General features: G+C 34.3%; 2 protein-coding genes across 3 annotated transcripts in view; one reads left to right on the top strand and one right to left on the bottom strand.

Moving 5' to 3' along the window:
• Positions 1 to 6,064, top strand: part of LOC144436124 (ubiquitin-conjugating enzyme E2 U-like) — an 89,023-nt gene extending 82,959 nt beyond the window's left edge. For both annotated transcript variants that reach the window (XM_078124826.1, XM_078124824.1), the window contains exons 6-10: positions 431 to 557; positions 1,574 to 1,744; positions 3,003 to 3,099; positions 3,807 to 3,934; positions 4,327 to 6,064. In XM_078124826.1, the coding sequence (XP_077980952.1) occupies positions 431 to 557; positions 1,574 to 1,744; positions 3,003 to 3,099; positions 3,807 to 3,934; positions 4,327 to 4,451 (648 nt within the window). In that variant the 3' untranslated portion in view covers positions 4,452 to 6,064. The remainder of the gene's footprint in view (positions 1 to 430; positions 558 to 1,573; positions 1,745 to 3,002; positions 3,100 to 3,806; positions 3,935 to 4,326) is intronic.
• A 3,202-nt stretch (positions 6,065 to 9,266) lies between these two features.
• Positions 9,267 to 22,439, bottom strand: LOC144437032 (vitamin D3 hydroxylase-associated protein-like). The gene is made up of 14 exons (XM_078125900.1): positions 22,092 to 22,439; positions 19,707 to 19,820; positions 18,011 to 18,067; positions 17,214 to 17,303; positions 16,576 to 16,709; positions 15,680 to 15,886; positions 14,695 to 14,735; positions 13,849 to 13,973; positions 13,316 to 13,441; positions 12,894 to 13,000; positions 12,436 to 12,535; positions 10,478 to 10,589; positions 9,504 to 9,643; positions 9,267 to 9,377 (listed from the first exon to the last, which is right to left on the bottom strand). The coding sequence occupies exons 1-14, from the start codon at positions 22,437 to 22,439 to the stop codon at positions 9,267 to 9,269; spliced, it is 1,812 nt and encodes a 603-aa protein (XP_077982026.1).
• Between the last annotated feature and the right edge of the window lie 1,776 nt (positions 22,440 to 24,215).

Here is a 24,215-nt window from a genome sequence, read left to right on the forward strand (position 1 = left end):
CTTTCAGCTGGCTGAGGGAAATAGTTGCATTATAACAGCATGAGGAGTAATATGACATCTACCAGTGCCCAAATAAGGCAAGGCAATAAGTGGTTTATAACACATCACATTCTCAGGCATAAATTCTTAATCCCTGATGACACTTTGTTGCTATGTGAATATTGTCATAGGGAAAAATAGAATGTGAATAGTTCACCTATATGCAAATTGAGGTTACAATGGGTCAATAGTTCGTACCATGTGATACAGTCTAAGCCAATCACTGAAGACTATATAGAAGCGATGTGTTATAACAATTATTATTACACTTTGTATTATTGTATGACATGTGTTGATGACTTCACAACTGATTTGATTTTTATATTGATATGATAAATGTGTATTTTTCCACAATTACAACTGTTACTGACACATGTTCATTTTATTGCAGAATCTCCTAAGTAATCCTGTGTTAGAGTCTGCTGTCAATGAAGATGCTGCCTACTTGTATGACAAAAATCCAACCAAATACAGAGATTTAGTTTTACAATGTGTTGCAGCAAGTCAACGATTTCACTGTAAGTTCACCTCTATTCTGTGTGTATGATATAAATACAGAGATTTAGTTTTTACAATGTGTTGCAGCAAGCCAGTGATTTCTGAAAGGTCTTATTCTTGTGTGTGTCCAGAATTTCAAGCTTTGTTAATTATGGTTGAAAAACACATATGGTTTTACAGTGTGTTGCAGCAAGCCAAAGTACCCACTATAAGTTCTTGTTATTCTTGTACATTGTATGTAAGCGATATTTAAAGGTAGCCACAGACAAAAGTTGTTCCAAATATTAAAAGTAATTTAATTTGACAGCTTAGCAAGTTAACAACACCACTGTGAGATCCTCACTGTTCCTTTTAAGTTTTTCCCATCAAAGGATTAACATCATAAATGAAGGCTCAGACCTGGAAATAGTCTATTTTCTGATTCCAATGTGCCAGTGTACTGTGTGAGACAACTTTGTGTTAGACACCATCAGTGACAGAGAAGGTTTTTACCTGCAAATCAAGGGTATGGTCAGGTGACAAGATCTGACTGGTCAGATGACAACATCCCCTGACCAGTCAGGTGACAACATCTCCTGACCATACCCTGCCCAGTCAGGTGACAAGATCACCTGACTGGTCAGATGACAACATCCCCTGACCATACCCTGACCAGTCAGGTGACAGCATCCCCTGACCGTACCCTGACCAGTCAGGTGACAACATCCCCTGACCATACCCCTGACCAGCCAGGTGACAACATCCCCTGACCATGCCCTGACCGGTCAGGTGACAACATCCCCTTGAGTGGTGTATGCAAAGCCCCTATGCATAAAGAATACATTATGTTGTATGGGGAGACCGTCGACGTATAGTGCATCTTGGAACAGGCACAAAGTCTATGTGATGAATGCCGGGTGTGCATATTCTTGTATCTAAAATTATCAATATTTCAAGTTAGTGAAAAACAAAAATTCCAATAAATGTTATTACAGCACTGATTTTATGAGAGATGTACTGTTGTGTACTAAAATCTTACTGTGATTTGTCATGTCAGCTGGTCTAAGTCCACATGAAGAAGATGTCAAGAAAAGTAAAGAGAAAGAAATCAGACAGGAGGTATCATTACCTACAACAAGAAGATTATTTCGTATATCATTTGATGATTACCTTACAACATGGTCTGGTATTGCCACTTCTAAACCTCAACTTAATATGAAAAATCCTTGTAGGTATTACTCTAGTCATTGAGGCTTTGCTTTACTAAGATAGACACAAACTAAAAAGATTGTCACAACATGTTGATGATTCAGGAGATATTGAATGGATGCTGGTTTAATTATAGTCTCAGAAGCGAGGCATATCTGAAAGCTATTTTTTTCCAAGTGGCCATCCATACAAATGAATCAGTCCATAGGATGACTCAGACAGTGTTTTATTGATAGAGTTCTATGATCTTGCAGTGTATATATACTGTTTTGGAACTTTTAATGTTTACACTACCATGATCACAGATTGATTAAATTCACACAACAGATGAACTGCTATCACCCACTTGTGTATTCTACCAAGTTGAATGATAAAAGTTTTAGTTTGTGTCTATCTTTGTAAATCAAAGCCTCTACTTATCAGAGTCCTAAATACTCAATTTGACAAACTACTCATATCAGCTAAAACCTGAAAAACTTGTTTTTTGCTAGCAATAAAAAACACCTTTTAAATATTGAAAGATACTGATGTATTTTTACTAATGATATGGCTTTCTATGGTTAATCAAAATCATTACATTGTCGTGGTTGAGTTCATTATGTAATAAAGCTTTTACTTTTTCGTCACATTCTGCTCAGGTTTTGTTACTGGTTACAGATTCTGGAATACCATGAACTATTATATTATTACGTTGTAACTGTAACGTTTAATATGCAGTCAGTTTCTAACTCCATCTTGCACATACACTTATGTAATTGTTCATTTTCTGACTGTAGATCATTATGACTTCACTTTATTAATACTGTTATTAAATGGTCATTTTGGATGGTGCCGTAAAAGAGGCTGTGGTTTGTGACGATGCACACACTGGTCAACAGTCAAGCACACAAACACAAGTCAGTATATGTATATGACACCACACATACACACACAAGTCAGTATATACACTACACACAGTTAAAACAGAGAAAGGGAACTCTGGTATAGTTTGGACAGCTACCCACTTACACATTCAGTATTGTTGTCTAAGGTATTGGAACCTTCATAAGATAGAAAGGAAAAGATTGTTAATTGTATAGAGTTTTCATTAATGGTACAATTATTTCAATGGCCCAGAGCAAGGCAAACGTATCTCCTAGGAGTTACACCTGTCATGTTCTAGGCCGTTGATTTGTTAGTGAAAAAGATATGACTGTGAAATTTTACCAACTCGCAATTCAGAAAAGTGTTAATTTATAGCTGTTTGTGTTTCCTTTCTGTCATGTTATTATTACCAGTATTAGAAGCAATCAAGGGAGATCCCAAATTACAGACAGCACATTATGGTCTACCTTTGGAAGAATTACAGTTACAAATGAAAAAACAATTACAAGAGTAAGTACATGTATTACTATATTATCTCTATGATTCAAGCTATTTATTGGAGAGTTCTACTTTGACAAAAGTAACAGCCGTGAAACTGAACTATTTTATAAGAATATTGTAAAGCTGTTTTGAACAATTGTGTGAAAACATATTTTGTTGATATTCTGTGTGACGTTTCTTTGATTGCTCTACTGTGAGACACAGTTTCTTGAATGGAAATGTGATATTTTTATTCCAAACTATACCAACTGATTAGACAGTAAGGAAACATGATGTAATCAAAGTGTCAGGTGAAAGCCTATGAAAGCAATCTACCTTTCATGTGACATTATGTTAGTGTGAAAATGTGTGTGATTGTGTCTGTCTATACTGTGTGTGTATGATGTCTTTGCAGTATGTGTGTGTGTGTGTGTGTATGTGTGTGTCTGTCTGTCTGTCTGTGTGTGCATGCATGTGTGTATGTGTGTATGTACAATGTATGTGCGTGTGCATGTGTGTGTGTGTGTGTTTTTGTGTATGTGTATGTGTATGTGTATGTGTATATGTATATGTGTGTGCATGTGTAGACCTACCTAAGGACAGTGCATGTAGTTATTACAAGAGGTTCTGTCGTGCTTTATATGTGAAGTATAATTCCCTGCTATCCAATAACTTTTTTGCACCCTAAAGAAAGTTAAATCATATGAATTTAGCCCTTTCACCTTTTTCTATTTTAGACATAATTCATTGATGTATGGGAACTTTGCACCTAAAATGTCAGAAACTGAAATCCAGAACAAGAAACTTGGACAGCTGAATAAAATGAAAAGGATTTACTTTCAAAAGAGGCTTCCAGAAAGAATGGGTAGGTAGACATTAAATACAGACATCATACTGTAAGATTTTCTGATATTACAAATATCTATCACCTTTAATTAGCATAATAACAATTGTGTATGTAAGTAGATTCTTTGTTGACTTATAATAGAGTACCATTGTAAAGCCCTTTCCACAATGATGTTGTGATAATAGCATTGTACAATTATTACCCCTCGGCACAGACCTATATTGGCACAATGGTCTTGAATATAATTTCCAACTCCATGGGGAGCATACAATCCATTGCATCCTCTGAAAGTGCACATAATTAAATCATTCACATTGCGACTGCTATCCTACCAGGTACCCAATTATACAGCTTGGTTGACTGGTGACCTAATTATTCTCAGCTGATACATTTGTTTGTTCTTTACTTAGCTCCTCCACCATCATCAGCCCAGAGTGAGCAAGGTGAGCAGCATGCCCCCGATGAACCCTGGGAAAAGGAAGTAGATGATCTTGTAGAATGGACGAATAATTTAGATGAACAACAAATCCAGTAGTTAGATATAGATGAACATTTTATTTAGAATATACTGTCTCTGTAAATCACATCTGATATTTCACTTAAATATGAATTTAAAAAATGTAATTTTTGCATTTTGTAAACATCAATGAGAGAACAGAGCTAAGATTTATGTTATACGGTGTTATCCATGATGGCAAGGAAGACGAAGATTTACTGAAAAATCCTACATACAAGTTCAAAATTGTGAAGAAAAAGTTTTCAAATCAGATGTTATGGTTTCACCCAATTATGATGTACAGTAGCATAATAAATTGACTGTGCTTGATGTGACTACTGTGATGGGTATCAAATGAGTAACTTATCAGTATGACAAGTTGTCCAACACAGAGGGCGCACTTCTATCCTAATTACCAATTTTGAACCTTCCCCAAAATTACACCTTTACTTTGAACTTGACCATCATAATGCACAATACAAGACACATTTGAAGTGAGGTAGTTACTATGATGTACCTCTGTCAAATACAACACCCTACTGTAAAATATGTGTTTATTTTGTTAATGAAAGAAAATTAAAGATTTTGAATATTTGAAAATATTTCAGTTATACATTCCAGTCTTTTAGTGTATTGTTGTGAGCACACACCAGAAGATTTTGTTCTGTGAATTTTGTTATTCTACCCACAAATATAAACTTTATGTACATTACTGAACTTTATAGGATGAAAGCCTTCAGTAATTAATAAATTGACCTATCACCACTATACTATCATATTTCACAGTTAGCTTAAATAAGTTTCAGAGGTTTCCTTTTGATTTTAGCCTTGGTACATTGCCTGTACTTGTATGTGACATTGTAGACAGAGATTAGTCATCGTCAAGCTGTAGTTTTCTTGTACAGATACTACTGGATGAAGTGTATTTTTCATCACTCTGTATGTGATATATCAAAGCGTATGCAGTGTGCCCTCTAACGATAGCCAAATTTTGTTGTGAGTCAAAATAATAATAAGTGGCATTTCTTGTGAGTCACCACATAGTAAGAGATAGGGAAACACTAAATTTTGGTGCGTCACTAGAAATTGTGTGCGTCAGTGGCACGTCAAATTGGCTTAGAGGGCACAGTCACCACATAGTAAGAGATAGGAGAACGCCAAATTTTGGTGTGTCACTAGAAATTGTGTGCGTCAGTGGCATGTCAAATTAGCTTAGAGGGCACAGTCACCACATAGTAAGAGATAGGGGAACACCAAATTTTGGTGCGTCACTAGAAATTGTGTGTGTCAGAGGTGTGTCAAATTGGCTTAGAGTGCACACTGGTCACCACATAGTAAGAGATAGGGGAACACCAAATTTTGGTGCGTCACTAGAAGTTGTGTACATCAGTACAGTGACACATCAAATTGACATAGAAGGCACACTGATCATGTGGTAGATTATTGTTGCACTTCTATGAATCGTTTTACTCGGTCCTCAATTTTAGATTTGATGTATTATATCATTTTGTCAGGTAAACAAGGGTATATGATTTTAGCTAGTAATGTCAGTATCAACTGTAATAAACCTTGAAGTAACTGTTTTCTAAGTCAAGGTGTCAAGTTTTCAATCATGTACAGTTTTGAAGACTTTTTTCTTCACAATGAATATATGTATAGCAGTTTGTATATGGTATTAATTTGTTATTTTGATGAAATAAGCTAAACATATTTTGTAAAATAAAATATTTTGTTAACTGTTTATCTTGCTTCCAGCTATTCTTGAAGAATCATACTGTGAGAGTTTACATTGTTTATATGTGTGTACAAATTGTATGGTAGTTAAAACTTGAGTTTGAAAGTTTCCATGTACCAAACATGAGATGAAGCCACTTCTTGCTGTAGGTAAGGGTTGTTGGTGGCCAGATACTTAAACCATCAGTTTCCTGTTAACACAGTGGCAGGGTTCATGCCAAAGTCAGTGTTTGATAAATTCGTCATGTATGTGAGGAAAAGTGTTGTTCAGTTTGACCCTACCAAAAAGTGCAGGTTTCCCTTAGCAATACAGTTTCCTGTTAACTGTGGCAGGGTTGATGTCTAGTCTGTGTTTGATAAATTCGCCATGTATCGCGAGGAGAGTGTCGTTCAGTTTGACCCTACCAAAAATTGCAGGTTTTCCCTGGGCAATACAGTTTCCTGTTAACACTGAACCCATGAGGGACAGCTTTCACTGGACTTCTTGAGTGTTGAAAGAATTATGTGACGTAAATACAGATTATTATCATTTATTATGATTACACCAGTAATCACAGTTTTACCAATTTTACATGAAATACCACACACACTGGGAAACAGTCAAACACAAGACAGTATATCATGTTTATGACACTACACATACACACACAAGTCAGTATACAGAAAATACATATACATTACACACTGGTCAGATTTGAATTAATGGTAGTTTATTTTCTCTGCATTTTGGTCAATTAAGACAGACTACATCATTTCACGTACAGTGAGAGGTTAAAAACCTGACAAGGCTGAGACAAATATTGAAAACCGATATCCTACAAAATTATGACATGATTTGAAATAGTTGCAGCAACTTCGGAAATTTTAACAAAGTTTACTGGTACTCAAGATGACATTAGACATGTAACAATATATTTTGCACCAAATCACAATAATCATAGTTGTTGTAGTACAAAATGAGTGGATTCACAAAAAATTCTCCAAAGTTGTACATTCACTTAGCAAAAGCTTTCAAAACTGACTATAGAAAATACCGTGTGCAGTGAAAAAGTTTTGAAAAGATTTAGTCACACTACTAAATTAGTCTATAGACATTTGTGACATGATATCAGCCAGGAAGCCTGATAGGGCTGAACAACATGACGTATCTTACAGACTAACTAGCTAAATATGTTCAACTGTAAACAATGGCAAAAAGCTAAACTTTTCTTTGACCCTAGCACCAAGATTTAACACTGAAATGATAAAACTCTCCTTTTTTTTGTATTAAAGTGGCCATATGGATGAGGATTGGGTATTTATTTTAAATTTTTGATATAAAAAACAATTTTGTCATGGCTTTCTATTTGCAAAGTCAGACCAAGTCTGTGTTGCAACTCAATACATTGCAAAAAGCTGAACAATGTGTTAAAAGTTAGTTATTGTACATACAATAACAAAGATTTTACACATTTATTAATCTTTTGAATGTTATTGGGTTACAAACAAGGACTTGACATATGTTGTTTCACACTGACCTTGCAACTGGGATGCCATGACAGAATTGTTTTATAAATTAGAAATCCAAAATATATACTCATCCTCATCCATATGGCCACTTTAAAAGCAACTATTTTGAACCATCCTACCAGTATTTTGCACAGAAATCTTTGTCTACATGTACTACTGGTATACTACAATGTATTAGAAAAATAATAGTGGAGTTATGTTCACAAAACAGTTCTACATGAAATTTGTGGGAATCATTGCTGTTAACAAAATATGTATATCCCATGCAAAGCACAGATTATTTTCTAGTAAAACAAACAGTTCAAGACCACAGCTATGTTTTCTTCAAAATAAGCTATTACAAATAAGACTGTCTTTGCAAGTTATGATGAAAACTTCCCAGTACGGAACACTGACTTGAAATCGTATCAATCATCAATTTATATAAATATGGATGTCTGAATACATGTATTAAATAATAATTATCAAGATTACAGTGGATGGTTTGAACAAACTTCTAAGGAAAATAAAGGTAGTAGATTTGTACAAACTTGAAGTAGGTAGATCTAATCTACTTTTGACTGCATCTATAAGATTACATTTGAATGATATCTCAAGAAATTCAAGGTATATTGTAAATAATTATAATGCATTACTAGTAAATATATTTGATATCAAATCTCTGTAAAAAATCTAAATTATACATCACCAATATTCCCTTTCTTGCATTGTCTGTTTCTTTGATTTGAATGACAAAAATGTTATGTTAAACAAGAAATAGTACACAAGATTACAATAAATTGGTTGAGTATAAACTCTTTTCCTGAGGTAGTTTTCATTATATTGATTTCTAAGACAAATATTGTGTCTGAACTTAATATCATTCTTTTATTGACATGATTTTATATTTCAGAACTAATATAATTGCCAAAATTTTACCCTAGGTTGAAAAATTACAACTATTTTTCAGTAGATTGACAGCTATGATATTGGGTCTATGCTACATGTGTGTGTATTGTAGACTATTGCCATTACACCAACATTTGTCTGTATTTGTAGTGTTTGGCATGAAAACATGGTGCCCTGATATTACAATTTAGTAGTCCGAGGAGGCATACTGACCAAAAAATATATCTGATTTCGCTTTCAGTCAGAGCCTCCCCAGACTAACATTTTACAGGAAGTTACAAATTAAACCCTGGTATAGTTTTCAAAACTTCAGCAACTATTAAAATAAAAAGTCTTTTCAAGGAAAAATCATAATGTTTCTATCTTGTTTGTAAATCATGGCAAAATTGATACTCTTGAAATGATATTGCGTCATTGTTAATAAAATAACCACATGGTAAAAATGAAGTCTGATTGGACAATCATGAACAATACAGAGTTTTACTTTGTTTCCCAACCAATCAGACTGAACCTTATAAAAGGCTTCAGATACGAAGCTAGGGAATACAAGTTATCATTGTCAGGATAGAGTTAGGCTCTCTCACATAAACCAAATCATGACTTTGAGTGGTTTCCTTTTTTCATTTTGATGGGTTTTTTAAAATTGTTTCATTAGCTTCAAAGTTCTTCATGCCAAGGGGGTGCCACACACTGAACACTGACAAGGCAATCCAACACAATCTTTTATTTGATGGCTTTTTCTAATTCTTTCATTAACTTCAGACAAAGTTCTTCTTGCCACGGGGGTGCCACACACTGAACACCAACAGGTAATCCAACACTGTCTTTCATCGCCTGAAATGTCCAATAGTGATATTGTCAATAAACAAAAATTTACATCTCACACGGTAATTTTTTATCATTCTGTTCAACAGACTGAAATACAGCTCAAATAAAATATCAAAATATGTGTTATCTCACCTTGATAGTCAATTTGTCAGCTCTGTCTCTCTGAGGAAAATTTTTCATTTCCTCGTCATCTGCTTCTGTTACCGTGGTAACAGGCACACTGCCTGCTGGGAAGTTTAACAGGTTGTATAAGGAGCAATAGGTGGCAACAACTGAAGAAAAAAAGATAAAGAGTCACAGTCTTATAATTATTGGATGTCAACTAACTATCATCACTATATAGGGTACAAAGTACATAAAAAAACATCACCCACATTATCAGTGATAATCACATACACCATAGTAAGTTTAAGGTCATATCTTTGATTAAACAATAAAGTACCGATAATACTAAAATGTCTCACATAAATCAAAATACTGTACACGTACTCTGTGTGCGTATGATAAAATAATAACAGGTCAATTAACGGTCATGGTCAATATCTTCAAATAATGATACTAACATTTCAATACAATAAGTGCACCAATCCATCAATCATATCCTAGATGCACGTAGTCAACACTTTAGATATAGACCATCAATTTGTTGCCAAAGTTCAATATAATCTAATCTTTATTTATCTCAACTCTCCCTCATTTTTTTGTTGGTAGTTTATACTGTGTGCTATCACTTTATGAAAAGTCATATTTGACCATGTCTTTCCACCGGGGTAAATCTTGAACAGAGAATGTGTAAATGTGGTGAGTATGAGATGAAATTCCACTTAATTTACCCCAGTGATCTCTCCTGTGGGGGCTGTAGACTGTCAAATGTGGTACTTCATCTCATACTACCCCTGGACAGAGATGGTGGTTAGGTGGGTCACAGGTTGGGTAAAGCTTGGGTAAAGGTGGGTAAATTTGACTTTTCGTGTAGTGTATGTTTTATCTCTGTAAATCACATTTTATCTCATGCCGTAGACGTCTTGGAGTTTTAAAGAAATTCATTTCAAATGAAACATTTGTACAAATAAAAATTGAAAATAAAGTGATAATTTATTACTCACATGTGAGATCACCTGCTTCTTCACTTTTACATGCTGGTATAGCAAGTACAGGACATATCATAACATCAATGCCACTGTCTTTCCATGTTGTCAGGGTTTCCTGTATGTATGACTGGTGGAGATAATCAAAATAGAATGAATGTTTATTGTGGAGTCATGATGGGTGAATGGTTAGCATGACCGGCTTGGAATCTACAGGTTGCAGGTTCGAGCCCCGTCGCTGCCTGCTGTTTGTTTCTGAGTGGCTAAAGTCCTTGGGCAAGATTTGAACCACGACTGTGCCTCAGTCAACCCAGCTGTATAATTGGGGACCTGGTAGGATGTAGGTTGCAATGTGAAGGCTTTAATCCTATGCGCTTAAAATGGCTGCAATGGATTGTATGCTCCCCGGGGAGTTGAGGAAGACTAAAGGCCGTTGTGTAGATGTCGTGTACCTCATTTGAGAAATGTGACAAGTTTGAAAGATAAATAATTACTATTTCAAATAAAAGTTCCTACAACATATTAACTGAATAATTTTCAGTGAATTATTTATTTATTTATTTACTGCCATTACTGTATTGAGAAAAACATGATACAGGAACCAATCACATATTACACAGATACCAAAATTAACATTTTACATAGAATAAATAAAACACACACACACACACACATCAAAATCTAACAAAATAAAAGACATGATACATGATAGTTGGTTTACATACAAACAATATACTTCAGTTGCAGTCATTTCTGTTTTACAATAATTTTCCTAGGATCATAATTATTTTCAACTAACTGATGGCAAGTCAATTACTGCTGCACTAAGCCTTTCAGTTGATATTAGTGTTTGCTTATGTTTGACTAACAACTGTACAGCCATAATTAGCAAGTCACATAATGAACCGACAAAAGCCATGCAAGTACATTTACCCATGAATATGTAGAGGGAGAAAATAACATAAATACATGTGTAACTACTATTTAGATACTCACATCTCTCTTTAAATGCAACTGCCACAATTTGTAAACAGAACTGAATAAAAGAAAAAACATTGATAAAGATATGTAAATTGTTATTCATCTAGCAACTCATAATGACACAGCCCCTTAGGTTACTTGTATTTTCCTTGGCTAACTGAACACAAATTCTGGGGAATAATATCTAATTAATCTCTTGAATGTTTGCATTCAACGGTATATTTTATCAACAGTATATTTTTATCATCACAAGAGTTTTGTTTCACTGCACACTGATAATTACAGCAACTTTTCAGATAAAACAACTACTAGTACTTGTTGATTATGATTTATTTACCAAATATAGTTATAAATAGAAAGACTATTTTTTAAAAATAGATATTATCACCTGGAAGTACGATCTGTTTGTATATCCCCTAGCCTGTTCCATAAGTTGAACAAACCATTTTTAATTTTGTATTCATTTTTCTGGCAACTTATCGTAGAAGATGACTAATTAGCTACATACTGGTAGCACTTTGACTAATTATGTAGTTTGACTTCTGGATGACTCTCTTTAGTAGCCTCAATTTATTTCTTTTATCATACACTTTCAAATTGACTTACCCCATACACTTTCAAATTGACTTACCTTATGCCATATGTACGACTAATTATTGACTGGATTCTTGGAGACTATCATTCAAGATATAACAAGACAGTTTGATTGTTAGTAAAAGGAAGTTACCGGTAATTAGCCACCTCTAGGCAAGCATGAAGAATAAATCACACAGGGTCATTCAACATTGAGTTCACACATGCAAAAAGATTCTTTTGTGCCAGCTGAAAACACAGTATCATAACATTATTGTCTCTATTGTTCACTGTTTTAAATGGCTGATATCAACAACATGTGTTTCCATGAACTCTTCTGGTTGAATCTGACATAATACATGTAAAAATAGATATTGCTGGTTTGTTAACTTTGCCTGGGTGTGAAATGCCATTATACCTACCCAAAACCCAAACACAAATTGTGCAATTCTCTTCAGAAAGGAAGGCAAGAAATAAGTTTTTAGTTGCACTCCAACTAACGGATCCATATCTTCGTCCTGACTAAATAAAAGATAAAACAAAGCTACATATGACAAGTGTCTTTCCTTTTCACTGCATAGAAAATAATCTGGTAATTTTTCTATAGATACACAAATAGGAAAACTACACTTACTTGCACTCTATGCTTCATATATCTAACTTAAGCCCATGTATGTAAACACACACACACACACACATACTCTCACACACATCCCATACCCCCTTCCAACCACACATATTTATGTAAACCTGTCACTCTTAGTGTCTGTGTGTCTATATATAGTGAGACTGTGTGTTGTATTTACATGTATTCATGTTATTTGAAGCAGAAATAAAAGTCATTGCAATAGACAACACTTGTGTCTTACAGTCTACTTACAAGTAAGTTTTCAAAGTTTCAAAGTTATCTGCAAATGCTCCCTGAAATGTCATTGTCAGTGGGTGCTCATATACATCATCCATTCCTGGTGGTTTGAATGGAATAAGCTGAAACAACAGACAAGTTATGAAGTCGTGTTATCAGAAACAAACATTTAAAAAAATATTTTTGCCAAAGTTGTTACTCAGCACCAAGTATGTATACACACATAGAATGGAAGAGTTATAATCTATTTGAATAATTTACATCTGTGATATGACAATCCACATATCCAATTTATACAGACTATTTCCTAGTTTAATACGTTCACTGTTTGGATGATAACACCTTTTGAGTCTCATCTTTCTGTAAAATAAATCACACCTAGTAAAGTGAATAAATTATTTATCAGTAAATTACATCCTATGTAGTCTAAGACTTACTGTATGTCCTGCTTTCTCCAGAGCATCCTTTGCCATGGCAACAGCACGTCTACATGGTGGAGTTGCTATGACAAAGTTATCATAGTCATAGTAACCAATACGTAACTTCCTGCCATCACTGTACACCTTGTGAAGGAAACACAATGCATATGATTACACACACAATACAACCAAATTATAGGTGTGGTTCCAATCTCCATCTGTCATAGCTTGACTTTTCTATTTTTCAATAGAGAATGCATACTCTCCTAGGACAAGATGTAAGTAGTAAATTATATCCACACTCATCCCCAGTTTATCCCATATTTTGGTTCATTTTTGTCATTTCTGATGGAATGGTAGCATAGATGTACACAGACTAGATTGAAACTGAATCTTCTTCACTTTAATCATGCAATGTATTAAAGAAGAATCAAAATCCTGTGATGATCTATATGTTCACATAATGCTGATATATTCCTTTCTACACATATACACATCTAGATTATTATGACACAGCTCCTTTAGATTACTATCACACAGCTATTTCCTACCTGTTCTTGGAATGGGATGGGAATAACTGTTTTATCTAAGGCAAACATCTCTGGAACTAATAGTGCCTTCATTCCCAATACCACACTGTCAACATCCTGTGCCATCACACCTACAGATCCTGACACTGTACAGACCATGCGAAAACAAATTATTAAAAGAAATATATCACCTGACTTGAAATGATTTTTAGATTACATTACTAAATAGGAATTACATGTAATAGATTGGTTCTGTACACATGAACACTAAAAACTAAACTTAGAGTTTTCCTTTAGACTGGAGATACATGTATAATGTGTATATTTATAGGTTCTATATAAGTATGTATAATTCTGTTTCTCATTGTAACATCTTAAAAAATTTAAAAAAAACAAAACTTGTACGAGTACATGTTGGTGATATTTTCAATTCATAATTTTACTATCCATATGATACCTGTGCTGACTAAATTCAGTCACAGTCTGAATGACTTAGAAATGACAATTAAAGTCAGAATGAAACTATCAGTGATGTTGGAATTTTTTTAATCCTGGGCATTGATTTCTTAACAAATTTTTGCTGGATGAAGAAACATAGGGTTGGTTTGGGCATGAGACACATAAGGCTGCCCTAAGCACTTACACTCTATGAATTGTGCACATGTATTATCAAAATGTTACCTTTACCATGTATTGTCTGATCAGTAAGAGTGTTTTATTCAACTCTTGTTCATAACTTGCAGTCTTAATTTTCATCTTTCATTTGTCTCACATACAAAATCAATGTCCAATGTATATATTGTATGTATATGGTCATAAAGTATACTACTATGATCCTTATCATCTGTTTGTAAGTTCTTTCCTCACCTGATTTTTGTCCAGGGATAGCACTAGCACTTCCTAAAGAACTGTAAAGGAAGGGAATGACACCTGGCATTCAGTTCATTTCAATATAACTTTATTGTCCTCAATGGAAATTTCTCTTTAGTTTCACCCCAAAGAAACAAAAATACAAATTATTTGCAAAATGTAGAGAAGTAATCATATAAGAACTGTCAAGCTTTCCATTGGGACAGGTTTCATTATAAACTTCATTCATTATACAGATGACTTTATTGTCATAGTTTCAAGAGTGGTTCTAATTTATCATATACTGGTATATCATATAATTACCTTGTACTTCAACATTTACATTTCCTTATTATATCTATGGATTTTGCTGAATATATAAACTTTTTATTTCTGGTTGAATTTGTGTGTTTCAATTCTTTTTGCAATGCTAGACTTTTATTCTTGTTGTTAGCTCATTTGCCATCTATCTATGCAGTCTGGGTCTGAACCCAGTACCCATCCATACCAGTGCTGGCTAGCTTAATTATTATCAACCAGGCCATACCTAACAATACAGCATTCTCCTTAGTATTTCATTTTGCTTAAACACTAGAATGCTGCTCAGTGACAGCTATATTCAGTTTCAAAATTTGTCTTTGGATTAATAAAACATATTTTATTAACATGTTTCAAATGGTATACAGCTTCATAAGAACACAAAGCTGCTCGAGAGATCGAGAAAGCATGCCCACTGTATGAATTTGTATTACATGGGGTATATAAAGTACACTTTTGTAATTTGAGCAAAGTGAACGAGTTGAGAGTTTACTGTTAATCAAGTCAGCAATGTAACCAGGAGTAGTGTTATTGAGTGCTTTGTAGGTGATTAGTAGTACTTTGTATTGAAGCCTGTAATGGACAGGTAGCCAATGAAGAACACAAAGAACCGATGTGATGTGATCTGTTTTCTTTGTACATGACAATCCTATATATATGTTCCTAGGAATCCTGATATTCTTACCTAATTCTCCCATGGGTAGGTTTAATTCCATAGATGCCACAGAAATGTGATGGGATTCTCACGCTACCTAAAATATCAGTACCTATTCCTAGTATTGATCCATTGAGTGCAATTAATGCTGCCTCACCACCGGATGAACCACCCGGAGATCTTTCCGGATTGACTGGATTTACAGTTTCTCCATAGACTGGATTGCTGCTAACCATACTGAAAGTGAAATGGTGAAGATATACTGAGTCAATGGTATATTAAACTTACTATAGCTCCTTGTTGTAAGACATTCTTACCTGAGTAATATTTGAGGTACATTGGTTCTTACAAAGGGTATATCACTTTGTTGTAAGACATTCTTACCTGAGTAACATTTGAGGTACATTGGTTCTAACAAAGGGTATATACCACCTTGTTGTAAGACATTCTTACCTGAGTAACATTTGAGGTACACTGGTTCTAACAAAGGGTATATCACTTTGTTGTAAGACATTCTTACCTGAGTAACATTTGAGGTACATTGGTTCTAACAAAGGGTATATCACTTTGTTGTAAGACATTCTTACCTGAGTAACATTTGAGGTACATTGGTTCTAACAAAGGGTATATACCACCTTGTTGTAAGACATTCTTACCTGAGTAACATTTGAGGTACACTGGTTCTAACAAAGGGTATATCACTTTGTTGTAAGACATTCTTACCTGAGTAACATTTGAGGTACATTGGTTCTAACAAAGGGTATATCACTTTGTTGTAAGACATTCTTACCTGAGTAACATTTGAGGCACATTGGTTCTAACAAAGGGTATATACCACCTTGTTGTAAGACATTCTTACCTGAGTAACATTTGAGGTACATTGGTTCTAACAAAGGGTATATCACTTTGTTGTAAGACATTCTTACCTGAGTAGCATTTGAGGTACATTGGTTCTTACAAAGGGTATAGCTCCTTGTTGTTTGAGTATCTGGACAACCACACTGTCATCTGGTACTGGCTGGTGGACAAACTTACCAAAACCTAGAGTTACATCATAACCCTGTCAACAAAACAGAATAAAATATCACAATAAAAATCAGTTGATTCTCTGTTCACATCTCTGACTTCCATAATTTGTGTGAATTTATAGTCAATGTGTTAAATTCAATGTAATATTTACTTTAAAATTTGGATGAGACCAAATAAGGGTTTTGAATAAAAAAATTCATTAGCGTTACAGAATTAATTAAAGGGTAATCAATATACATAATTGTGTCTTTCACATTAAGTCAACAGACCTGGGCTTGCTTGTCTAAAAAATACCCACCCCCCTTCCAAAATCAAACACACAGGCATATAAGTTACCATCAAAGCAAAATAAAAACAACATATACAGCAATGCACATGCATAAACAAATACATACACACCTACATGTAGATGGTGTTTACGACATTGTACATGCAAACTTGATGGAGGTTAACATTTACCGAATAACAAAGTATTATGGATATCTAAAAGTGTTGACTTGAGATATATTTGCTTATTTTTTTTTTACAAAACTACCTTCATATGTATATTTTCTTTGATGCTGACAGGAACACCATAGAGTAAACCCTTCTTGTCTTCATCCTGTTCAAGTTCCTTGGCCCACTCCTACAGAAATATAGTTTTACATCAATACATTGAGTTGACTATATTCATCTGTCAATGATATCCATTCAATTCAAGAGGCAAAAGCTGAGTATTTGGGCATAGTTTTCGATGCATATTGCAAAGGTACTCGCAGTATTGTACTTATTGAGGTACACTAAACAACCCTTGCAATTATAAAACTGAACTGAAACCTGGTATCAAGATATACTTTATAAATGATCCGATGATATAATTTATCATTATGTATAAAAATGTTCATGACAGCCCTACTATGCAATCAACTGTTCTAGCAATGCTAGAAGACTGTAATGTTATAAAAGACTGGACATGCATTGACATTAACATTATACTGAAAAGTGGTTTTGTTGAAGTATTTTCACTTGAGTCAAAAGCTTCATACACTCAGCCTGTGCCCCTTTCATTTCTGATTATTGATACATATCATGATATTATGATTGATGTCTATAAGGTGTGACATTTCAACAAATATTAAAATGATTCATCATTTTAGAAATGAATGACTTATTGATATTTGTTTGTTCTTATTTTGTTTCATAAATCAAATTTCATTTTCATGTAGGGACCTGACACTAGTAACAAATGACTTGAATTTTGAGTACAAAACTACATTAGGAATGAACAATGCTTTGATAGGAAATTACTGGTGTGTTTAGTTGATATAATCGTAACAAGAAAGAAATATTCACCTCAGCTTCTGCAACAGGTTCAGTAACACAGTTTGCTTGACAAGTGCATTCCATGGCCTGTGTGGAGAGATGAAAACACTCATTTTTTTTAATAATGGGATTACATTAATTATTAAGTTATGTGATTCACAATATTATAAGTAAATGAAAGCTCACACCAAGACAGATTGAGAAAAGTAAATCATGCAAACATGTAGTCTCTACATCACATATAGACTGTAAAACATGGTATATTGTTCCATTCTCAACAGTGACAGGGGTAGAATGATGCATGAGGGTGCCCCAACATGGTGTATCTTACACTTTACAGACTGCATTGTATAGTATACCAATCTAATAAAATCTGATGTAGGAATAGGCTCTTTATACTGGTATCTCTATTTCTAAGAGGTAAATAGAGCAATCCAGCTATATTCCTAAATCAAATTATAATCAGATTGGGTAATTATAGGAAAGTGTGCCTTCAGCCATTTAACAGCTAACTACTGTGTATAATAATACCACATGCAAGCCATGATGAACATGTTCAAACAAAAAATATGGGATATTTATACCATAGTCATTCTATGTCACATCAATGTGCACCTACATCATGCAAGACAAGTTGTATGCATTCACATGGAAAATACAGGATTTATTCTCTAGTTGTTCTATGTCATGACAACTGGTGTCTTCATCATTGGTTTCTCCACTGCTAACCAAAATATTCAAAATCATTATGATTTTCCTCAATTTTCATGAATAAATTGTGCTAATGTAGGTAAAATTATAACTTCCCCAATATTTTTACCTGATTCAACTTGAAAATACTTGAAATTAAAGGTTTTGTCATAATTCTTCTTCAATTCAATAGTGACAAAGTCTCTTATGCATGTTACAGGTATATACCTGATATATCTATGTACTAAATGAAGAAAAACATTGGGGAATATACTGTAAACATAGAAATATTCGCTAAAGACATAGTTTGGCTTATTTTACTGGAAAATAAAAATGCAAAAATAAGTAGAGACCAAAATGCCTTCTTGGGAATGAACACAATATACAAGTCTAGTAATTAGTAAAAATTAGCCTTCAAGAACTACAAAAATTGCAAATTTTCTAATAGCGAAAATATCTAGGTTTATGTAAGTATTATTACATATGTACCAGAGATTAGTTGCACTAGTGCCCATACATACTGTGTATTTGCACTGCAGTGCAATACTGAAAACATTATTGCATACATGTATGCAAATGATATGCAAATGAGGGTGTGGAGTTCGTGGTTCACATCAGCACAATCACACAATAAGATTTTATGGAAATTTACTATTTCAGATATATTATGTAATAATAAAAGTGTCCTATTCTGCTGAGTTACAGTGTGGGTACTCAGGGAGTATTTACACTTGTAATTGCAGTGTTTTCTGCTAGTCTTTCACTTGCTACACTTGTGAAAGTATGGCCATAGAGCACATTACAAACATTCATGCACATACATTGAGTATGCTACACTTTCACTCTCACATCATGGGAGTTCTGTTATATTATTGTAGGTGGCGTTCCATTAATCAATGTATTGGTGGAGGGTAACTGTCTTTACGATCAGACATTTATCTGTAATATCTGTTTTAAGGACACTCTATGAAACGTGATTTTACCATCAGACATATACATGTACTATGGACACTACAAGATGTGATGTAACTTTTACCTTTGCTTGATATGCATGTAGTACTTCAACAGGAGAATACTGCCCAGATTTCAGTGATGCTGATAATTCTGATAATGTCAATTTTAATATGTCTTCCCTCTTAGCAAGAACATCCTAAAACAAGACAACAACAACATATCATATTATGGGCGACTATCTATCACATGGTCTTCAAATAGATTTCTCAAATCAAAATAGTGCCATCACTGTGTGCTCAGTTCAAAAACAGACTGATCGAGTCATTTCTACATTACCATAGAATTTTAGAAAGTCTATGAAATATCTCACAATGAAAGGATAAGTATGAATTTTACATAAATAAAAAATGATATCAAAAGACAACATCATAGAAAGTTTAAACATATCATGTATTCCCGTTTACCATATTCATCAAACTATAACACTAGTATCTGAAATGGTCAATACTTGGTGTATTCTAATTTTTGTACTGTGGATTTATGCAACGCAATTGTTATTGCTCATATTGTTGTTGATTTATTCACCATTTTTCAAGTGAATATTTTTTTTATACAGTGACTCTAACTTGGACATTGCCTCTATGGCACTCAAAAGGTACTTGTGGCCAGAGATTGAAATCAGGGGACATATAAGATTTCAATATTTTACCAAAGTGAAATAAATAACAGAAAATAGGAATTAGCCCTTCAGTTCGAAGTACTTCACTGGGGTCAAGGTTCAATGCAGCACACAACAAACTTATTATAAGCTACTAGAGTTTGTTCACTAGTACTACTAGGTTGATTTGCAAGTCAAGGTCAAAGGTGAACAAAAGAAAGACCTTGTGTATACACTTTACAAACAGGCTAAATAATAATTAATTACTACACAGTGAATTCCGTTGACAAATTTTCAGGTTTGATCAACAAGAGATGTAATTTAAGGACACTGTTAGAAATGAAATTCAACAATGGTTATGGGTCACTACCATTTTTTGTAAGAAAGCTTTATTGTTATTGTCAACTGACAGAAAGAAACTTTAGTCTGAAATAATTAACTAGGCATTCTGTATGGATCTACTGTCTGTAACTTAGAGTAGAGATATGTCAACCAGGACAGATACTTCATTCAACCCTGAATTAAATGTTTGCACTCCATACTGCTGTCACTTACATCAACAATATGGAGTGCAAACAACAACAAATCTTTAAAATACTTCAACTACACTACATTATAGAAATTTTTATTTTTTATCTATTATTTCATGGTCTCATCCTTTACCAAAACAAGCTTCCATAGTTTACAAAACCGTTTTTATTTTTATCATACTGTGCACAATTTTTTTTCATTCATTTTCAGGGTTCATCATAAAAAGTGTAGGTGGTCTGACCTGTGGTTTTGAATCATAGAGAAAGACTCAAAGCCACAGATAACCTCTAGACTACAACATTCCCTGTCTTCGGTCCTCTGATGTTTACATCTCAGAAAATTTAGACTGACTGAATTTTTACACCTTGTCATGTTTTTACAAAGACTGGGGCACATTTTGTAAGCGTTGCTGCCATTTGTAGATAGTAGCTGACCCTGGTACCAGTGATAAATCCATCAAAGGCCATTAATCACATACATGCATATCACCTCATTTTAATACATGTTGTTGTCCATTATATAAATCAAGGAGTTTATAGTCCTGGGTCACACTTCTAACATTTGTTGGTTCAGTGAACTAATGGTTGTATTTTTCCATTAAGAAATAATCAGTAAAAAAATATATAAATAACCACGGTAACCAGCAGTGACAATCACTCAGAAAACTTTACATTTAGTTTTTAGCACATACCATCTCTACAGCTGATAATGATTGCCATGTTTTATTACCCACGCTAAGTTTTGGCTCTGTTCAGATGTTAAGTTTTTAGTATTCACTTATTTACATATAGGCATGTACAAAAAAAGATTAGCCTTATTATTGGTCTTTCCCCTATCTGAACCTAAGACCTTGGTGGTCTGAGTCTGAACACATGTCACACCCCTTTTAGACACAGTTTATACAGTATCACACTGTACTGTAATACTGTATACACAAACACACGCACTTGAATCAATTTGAATAGTAAATAAGTAATAGTATTTTATGAACCGTATGACGTTCTCAAATATGTTTCACAGGGATATTTCGTTATTAAAATATTTTAGAACATTATAAAACTTGATTCCATGACCTATAATACTGCAGAGTGCAGTACACCAATGTTTATGTACAGTTTTGCTACAGTTTTTTTTTATAGAACTGCTGAACAAAATCTGTAGGTGGAGAGTAACTGACCAAGCCAGGCAATGTGATTATGAAAACTTAAAGTATAAAGAGTCAAAAGACGAAAAGTAATATGAAAAGTTTAAAAAAAATAAGCAAACTGGATACAGTACCTTATCTGTTGTTGTTACTTTCTGTAGCAACTCGAGTTTAGCTTTGGATGTTTCTAATCTTTTTTCACGGGCATTTTGTCTGTTGATAGCTTTTCTGTGCGCTGCAGACGCTTTTCTTTGCAGAACGTAAGTTGCAGCGATCACAGCAATAATAGTCATCCATTTCTTTTGCCTCGCTGTTGGGAAAGTTACTATCCATAAAATAGATTTGAAAAATGCTTCCAAAGCTGCTTGACGATATTTGTAGGATTCCCTCAGTTCAACGAAGAATCCCCCGTCATCTCGACGACCAATTTGAAAGAAATTGTCGGTAAAATGGTCCCATCTATTCTTCAAAGCAGACGCCATTTTGCAATAGACCCCCTAACCTAAATAACAAAATACAGAAGTTTTCTAAGCTACCCAACTCAGTTGATAATGTAACATTGTGTGGTCACGGAATGAGACAACGACTATCCACTTGTGAGCTAATATTCTGTTGTCATGATACGAAAAATGACGTTATTAGGTATTTACGAATATTAAAAAAAAAACCGTCCCCGGTGTCTGCTCCCGTAAACGATATCGTAGCAGACTCCGGTGTATGGCAAGCCGTTCAGCCAAAAGCATTTATTCTTTTCCTAGTCGTAGTTTTTTGTATTTTTCAGTATCACAGACTATTTTTTTTAACCATTTAACATCTTGTTTGAATTAAATAATGTTAATGTATAACAAAAATGTGGAAAAAATACACATAAATGGTTAATGTAGTCTGCAATACTTAAAAAATACAAAAACTACAGCTACTGCTAGAAAATGAATACTGTTGACTTGAATGGTTTGCCATACCGGTGAATAACGTTTGAACGAACCACGGGGACTTGAAAAGGCCTTTGTATTTGTTTTATACAAATATTTATTTTTCTTTATTTGTTACTTTTTACTATTTTTTGTTGTAGTAAATGGTGTAATTCCACCGATTTCATCGAGTAAATGGATTTCCCTTTTTGCAAAGTAATATTGCTGTCATTCCACTTATATTATAGAGTGGCGGCTGTCATTGCACATTTTTACTAGTGTAGAGGGTGCCATACTAAAATGTAGTAAATTGTGGCATTCCACCTATTTCATCAAGTTAATGTTGTCATTCCTTTCTCAAAACATAGGATTTACTGTCATTCCACTAATATTATAGAGTGGCGGCTGCCATTGAACATACTAAATATGGTAATATGTGTTAAATGTCATTCTTTTCTCAAAACACAGGATTTACTGTCATTCCACTAATATTATAGAGTGTCGGCTGCCATTGAACATACTAAATATGGTAATATGTGTGTTAAATGTCATTCTTTTCTCATAACATAGGAACTGCTGTCATTCTGCTTATATAATAATGTGACGGCTGTCATTCCAATTTTTAAATATCGCAGAGGGAGTGTCATTCAACATAGAGAATATAATAATGGGTGTCATTCCAGGGTTTCCTTAGAGTAAAATTCTGTTATTCATTTTCTGTCTTTCCATTTGTCATACGGTTTAAGGGTTACCCTTTCATCAATACCAGTTCGGAATTCTGTTTCTCGGCCCCTTGTTTATAAATAGTTAAACCGTTACATTATACCAAATCCACAGTCTTCAATTTCGTAAACACCGAGTCGCCAAGAGACCAGAACTATATACACGTAATACACACATCGTGTACACCTTCGGTCATACGTTTGGGGAAAACTTTTCTCCGAGTCGTTACTGCTAGTAAGCTTTTCAGCCTCCTTGATACAAACAACAGATCAAGATTGTGTGGATAAATGAATCTGTTTATGACAAGACGAGATAGTAAAGTGAGTGAGTTTACCAGTTATTCCCAGGCTGTTCTGTCGCAAATACTGGACTACGATGAAGAGAGGAAAGAACTGAAAAGGCGACTAGAGGAGACACGAGCATTGAGATTAAGTCGAGCTCTATCTGCAGGTTGTACTCCTGATAATCTTGATGATGTCTTCAGAGGTACAAAAAGTACGCCGATGCAAAGAAGACGATCCAGTATTAATCCTGTCGACATGTGGACCAGGGCGAGAGGAATGGCAGCTTTGTCTGCCGTCATGAAAGCAAACGCGATGGCCTTCGGTCCTAAGTCTGGGCAAA

The sequence above is a fragment of the Glandiceps talaboti genome, chromosome 6 (assembly GCF_964340395.1).
Source record: "Glandiceps talaboti chromosome 6, keGlaTala1.1, whole genome shotgun sequence".
Lineage (NCBI taxonomy): Eukaryota > Metazoa > Hemichordata > Enteropneusta > Spengelidae > Glandiceps > Glandiceps talaboti.

Coding starts and splice junctions, on each gene's coding strand:
- LOC144437032 (XM_078125900.1), bottom strand. CDS start 22,439: ATGGCGTCTGCTTTGAAGAATAGATGGGACCATTTTACCGACAATTTC. Junction 13,974..14,694: donor TATCCCTGGACAAAAATCAG/GTGAGGAAAGAA, acceptor TGGTCTGTACAG/TGTCAGGATCTGTAGGTGTG. Junction 12,536..12,893: donor GAAACTTTGAAAACTTACTT/GTAAGTAGACTG, acceptor TCTTTTATTTAG/TCAGGACGAAGATATGGATC.